General features: G+C 36.3%; 1 protein-coding gene across 3 annotated transcripts in view; it reads left to right on the top strand.

The window, feature by feature from the left end:
• The first annotated feature begins 716 nt into the window (after positions 1-716).
• Positions 717-6,000, top strand: part of RNF220 (ring finger protein 220) — a 402,605-nt gene continuing 397,321 nt past the window's right edge. For 2 of the 3 annotated variants that reach the window (XM_032218003.1, XM_032218002.1), the window contains exon 1: positions 732-1,356. In XM_032218003.1, the coding sequence (XP_032073894.1) occupies positions 732-1,356 (625 nt within the window). Of the gene's footprint in view, positions 1,357-6,000 lie in introns of all 3 variants that reach the window. The other variant, XM_032218004.1, reaches the window with a different exon arrangement.

The following is a 6,000-nucleotide window of genomic DNA, read 5'->3' as shown; positions in this document are numbered from 1 at the left end:
TATATTCATGAAATATATACATTTTCATTTATAATTTTTGAATAATGTATTCGTTTATTTTATTGATATTAATTTTGAGATGTTGTAGTCATAGGCTTACATACGGCAAGAATTTTTTTTGTTCCAGTATTTTTTTCTGGTAGGAATAATATATGTTTAATTTATCACTAGACATAGTTCTGCACTCTTGTTGAAATCATTCAACCCCCACTTCAACATGTGGCTTGATCTGAATCTGCACTGGTGCCATATCCTTCTGTAGGGCAGGCGGGAAGGATAGCAAGACCAGATCAGGTGGCATTCTCTGCATAAGATTCACAGATTCTGTTGGCTTTCAGGTGCCTTGTGCCACATTTTATCTACCTTGGGTAGACCATCTCTTGAATGTTAAGTTTAATGCTAAAGCTGTAAAAGAGAGCAGGAGGGAGACTTGTACAGACCCTTAGAGGGAGTCAGAGACTCTTCCAGTAACATGTGAACTTGTTGGCTTTCTAAAAGAACTATAAATGGAAAGTTGGCTTAGGCTTTTACAATTTTCTTGCCATATTAAGAACTGCCAGCTGTTAATTCAATTTTCTGTGTTTTTCATCTTTTCCCCTTCTTTGTCTTTTCAGTTTTGGGATGGTGATAAGGGTTTGGTGAGATCACTCAGCTCTACTTCCAGACATCGCTTTGTTTTCCATCCAGGGAAGACCATTTCCCTTGTGGCCCTGTCAAGAAAAGAGACTCCAATGGACTTACACCGGGCAGCTTTCAAGATGGAAAACTCCTCCTACCTTCCCAATCCTTTGGCATCTCCAGCCCTGATGGTCCTGGCTTCCACTGCTGAAGCCAGCCGTGATGCTTCCATCCCCTGCCAACAGCCCAGGCCCTTTGGGGTCCCTGTGTCGGTGGACAAGGATGTGCACATCCCGTTCACCAATGGCTCCTATACTTTTGCCTCTATGTATCACCGACAAGGTGGGGTGCCTGGAGCATTCACCAACCGTGATTTTCCACCTTCGTTGCTGCATCTCCATCCTCAGTTTGCACCCCCTAATCTGGACTGTACCCCAATCAGCATGCTGAACCACAGTGGTGTTGGGGCCTTCCGTCCCTTTGCCTCCACTGAGGACCGGGAGAGTTATCAGTCGGCTTTTACACCTGCCAAGCGCCTCAAGAACTGTCATGATACCGACTCTCCCCATCTACGCTTCTCAGATGCTGATGGCAAGGAGTATGAATTTGGAGCCCAACTCCCATCTGGCTCTCCCGGCTCCCTCAAAATTGATGATACTGGAAAAAAGATTTTTGCTGTCTCTGGCCTCATTTCAGACCGAGAGACTTCCTCCAGTCCTGAGGACCGAAATGATAGATGTAAGTACCTTAGCTTTGTTTAACTGGGCTGCTAAATGCTCAACAGGTAATGCTTCTGAATGCTTGAGGGTTCTAAAGAGGCCAAACTATATGGGCTTATTTTCCTTTCAATATTAGTGAATTACAGAAGAAGACAGATTGTAGAAAATCTAGACAAAATAATGTTTCTTTTCTGCTAGATTTTGGGTTCCAACTAGCAGAAAAACTGCCAACCTTCCAGAAAGAGGGAAAGTCTTTGTAGGAGTGGGTCTGACTCTACATTTATTTCAGGAAACTCAGTTTTTGAGGATAATGTCTTTGTAAACTTTGTCTTCTACCTCTGTCCTTATGTATTTGATGCCAGTGGTAACAAAATACAGTTCTTTTACTCTGATATTAGTGTAAAACATGTTTCTTTTACTTAGATCTGACTTCTAGTAAGCTAACCTAACTTCTGTCATTAAAACAGAGAAGGTAAGGCATTTCATAATGTGTTACACAAGCTGAACCTCTTGCACTAATATGCAATATTTTTCTGTAATACCCTCTATAAGTGCAAAAGTAGAATTCCAGAAGTGAAAATATTTCACAGACTAAGATAAGCTGAACCCTATTCACCTAAGATCTACTGGAGCATTCCTCTCTCCAAGTAATCCCTTCCTTATTAAATGCCGTAAGTTACCTCATTAGAGGAAAGTAGATCAAGAAGTACTTATCTAATATATTGATGATAAGGCAGTGTTCGAGTCAGGCTTGTTTGTTCCCAATTTGAAAACATACTGTAGTTTAGATGTTAAGCTAGTTTTCCCACCCTTGCTTCCCATTAGTTCCTTTTGTAGTTTCTCATACTGCTTTGTCTCTTTTCTTCCATTTTTTAAGAAGTGGTAAGATGGAGGAAAAAAAATTTTTTTTTTGAAAAAAAAATTGGAGCACTCCCTGATTCCCTGTTGGATACCATTTTTTCTTCTTTTTCTTTATGACACCAAGGAGAGTAATAGAGACATAGTTCCACTCTCTGCCTGTCGGTGCTGCTTCCTCAGGCTGTCTCCTTGAATTAGGCGCTGTGTTAACGTCCCAGTGCTATGAGGCATCTGCCAAAAGCCTCCGTACCCTGTCAATAAAAGTCACCATAAAATCAACCTGCCTTATAAATCCATTGCTTGTTGGTTCTGAAATATGTTATGAGTTTGTCTTTTATGTCAGTGTTTGTGTGGAATGCTTCCTCAAAGACGAAACTACATGTTGCACTAAAGGCTTGTGCGCTTTTTCCATACTGTGGCTTAGCTGAGTGAGAACCACCCAAATGTTCTTGTTGTCTTTGATGTTTGAGTGCAACAAGTGTCTGTGTGTGTGTGTGTGTGTGTGTGTGTGTGTGTTGTGTGTGTTGTGTGTATGAAAAGGTGGGAGAAATAATAAAGTTTAAAAGGTAAGAAAAGATAGATTTCCCCCAAGTAAAGATGTTTTATAATCTAAAACAGTATGCATTACTAATGTAAATATAGCAATTTACAAATACAAAATTAATGCAGATAATGCATATTGGAAGTCATCTTTAAAATGCTGGCTCTGTCAATTAAATATATTTAGAGTATTAATTGCTTCATCTTGCTAACTGCTCCTGTTAAATAGTGGCATAAATGAACAAATATTTTATGAACTCACTGAACAGTGTTTAGAAAGTGATTGAGTCAGAGGTAAACGTGTTTAAATTTGGACACAGTTCAGAAGAACTAGGTTTTTTAGTGGTTTTTCTATACAAATATTTTCATGAATTCTCAGATAATGTTTGGGGGAAACCATATTAAACAGTTTTAAAGGATGAAGGAGATATATAGACTTACAAACAAAAGTAAAAAATTTTACAAACAGGTTTTTGTATCTTAACACCTTCATAGGATCATATCGTCTATTCATTCTTGATATTTCTTTCTTTGCTATGAAAAATAAATCAAAATTGATTTCAATTTCATGGAAAGCAGACCAAAATTGGCTTCATACCAGCCTGTCCAGGTAAAATATAAAACAGGTTTTACAATTAGCACTCACTAGGTTAAGTTTTGGGAGTAAATAATGGCTTCATCTAGTTAAAACTTTATTATAACAGTCACAAGTTTTAAAGGCATTTTATTATTTATCTGTATAAATATGTAAGTATCTCTATCTGAGGAGCAACAAACCTGGTTATATGTAATTATAACCTTCAAATACCCTTGGCATGTTTAGGTCTTTTTTCATAGAACTATATATTCTTGGGTATTTCAGAATCTTGAACAAGAAAACTGTACATAACCCGTGTGTGAAAGATTATTTGTTGGTAGTTTCTAGAATGAGGCTGAGGATGGAGATAGATTTCTGATTATTCTACTGTTCTGAATAGAACCAGAAGAATGCACACATATTCACATGAATGAAAATGTGGCATATCAGCTTTTATAAATTCCTAGTCATTTAGGCCTTTCAAATGTGTATCAATTTTTTTATACATATAACATATATAAACCTCTCTGTGAAATAAGGTTTCTTTTTACCAACAGTCTACAATACATTTTAGAGAAATGATTATATAGACAAATTGATGTGCAAAATTGTATTAAGGGAGCTAGTAAAAACCATTGCATTAGCAAACCTTTATGTCTCCAAGAGGCACTCGGCAAAATATTTTGGCTCTGTTTATTTGCAGCCTTCCATATACTGAAATGGGATCAGACTGCATGATGTGTGAATAACTTCAATCACAACACATAACATTCCTTGTCTGGCACCAGCAGACTTTATTCTTTCTTTGTTTATTTCTTATAATTTCAAACTTGGGATTTTCACTTGCTGCTTCATTTGTTTTTAATGAAAAATAATACAAATCAGCAAGCTTAGAGCTTGTGGAAACTGTGGGAAGTGTTTGTTTTTAAAAAACAGGAATGCCATCCAAAGCTAATGGAATTTAATAAAGGGCAAAGTGTATCACTGTACAAGCATAAATGCAGGCATCTCATTTTATTAGTAAGATACTAAGAACAATACAGTATGTCTACATTCTCTGGAGACAAGAGTCTTATCTCTGTTAATTAGTCATGTAAATCTAGATTGATTCCCTAACCATGTGAGAAGTTATTTAAGATTTACATTGGTCAACATTGCTTTGAGTCCTGCCTTCTGGGTATGTTTTGATCTTTAAAAAATGGCTTAATATATTGAGTTGAATCATAGCTGTTGTGGATTTTATATTTACAGATTTTATATTTTATATATACAAAAGTTTACCCAGAATTAGTGACAAAATTGGAAGTGCAATGTGAATATATGTAAAGCTTAACTTTACAATCTGCCTCTCTGAATATATCAGTGCATCAGCATATGGTAAATATTCTCCTTCCCTGTGGTCCAGAAAAGAACCCACACGAGTTGTGCACAAAAGACGTGAAGAATAAAGAATTTGTCTATGAAGATAAATATTTTATCCAGGTATCTATGCTTCTATGTTCACTGAGAGTGTTAATCACATGGGGGGAGATGGTTTACACTCTATGTGTAGTGCAGAGGCATCTGCAGATACCTTCTATTGGATTCTTCAAATAATGATTTGACCTTAATATCCAACTACAATAGATTTAAACATTGTCCCTGTGTAACAGATCCCTGTAACTTTTAAAAATAGTTTCTTTATCTTTTAATTCCTACTGAAGGCCTTGTAGACTAATAATCACAGTATGTCCTTTCAGGAGAGAAAAGTGGAGAGTCTTAACATCAGCTGGATCATGTACACCAAAATGTTCCACTGGCAAAAGCACTGCAGTGTTTCCAGGAACTTCAAAATTTGTTATCTTATACATGAACCTTCCCCAACTTCATTCCCAATGAACTTACAATGTAAGGCCTTGGCCTTTATTTGGAGTCTACATATTGTGCTTATTTGAACTGTTTCCTCCCCTTTATTGCACTTATTCAAGTTTGGTTTATTGTTGATGAAACAGACTCTAATTTATTAATTAGATATTTTTGCAATTTTGCTTCTTACCATTTATCAGCAGCAGTTTATTTTTTTAATGTCCCATAATAAAGTTTTTAAAAATGTCAGTTTAAGACAGTTATAGGTGGTGGAGAGAGTCTGTTTTCTTATTCTTACCTCAGTTTTTTTTACAGTTTTATATCACAGAAGACAGTGGACTTTTTTGTTGGGCCTCAGTATTTGGACTGGTTTTGGAAATCACTTCAAGAACTTTGAAACTAATCAATGGAAATATTTAAGAAAGTCGAACTTCTGTTGAGTTAAAGTTCCAAGTAGCAACAATAATGTATTAATACAATAATGTATTAATTTCTGGTTTTTCTTTTCTCTTAGCATATTAGACAACTGACTCAAGCTTCATCTTAGCTCTGGCTACCTCAATAGAGCAGAGGCTGACCAGGTGTTTACACACTAGGGTCTAAAGTAAGGTGGGGGTGTATTCCAATTATCCAACACTCAAAATGTATACATTGTTTGCTTGTTTTACAGTTATGTGCCGAGGACCTCTTTTTTAAATAATTGATGCCGTACTTTAGAGTTGTTAAAAGAAGAAAAGTAAACCTGTCTTACAAAAAGGTATTAGACATGATCTAATATCAGGTCTATTTTTAAAACATACTAGAAAAGCATCTTATGGAAATGGCTGTATCTCTAGTAGAATG

The sequence above is a fragment of the Thamnophis elegans genome, chromosome 5 (genome assembly GCF_009769535.1).
Source record: "Thamnophis elegans isolate rThaEle1 chromosome 5, rThaEle1.pri, whole genome shotgun sequence".
NCBI lineage: Eukaryota > Metazoa > Chordata > Lepidosauria > Squamata > Colubridae > Thamnophis > Thamnophis elegans.
The sequence above is the reverse complement of the archived record's forward strand: the minus strand, read 5'-3'. Positions and strand labels throughout refer to the sequence as shown.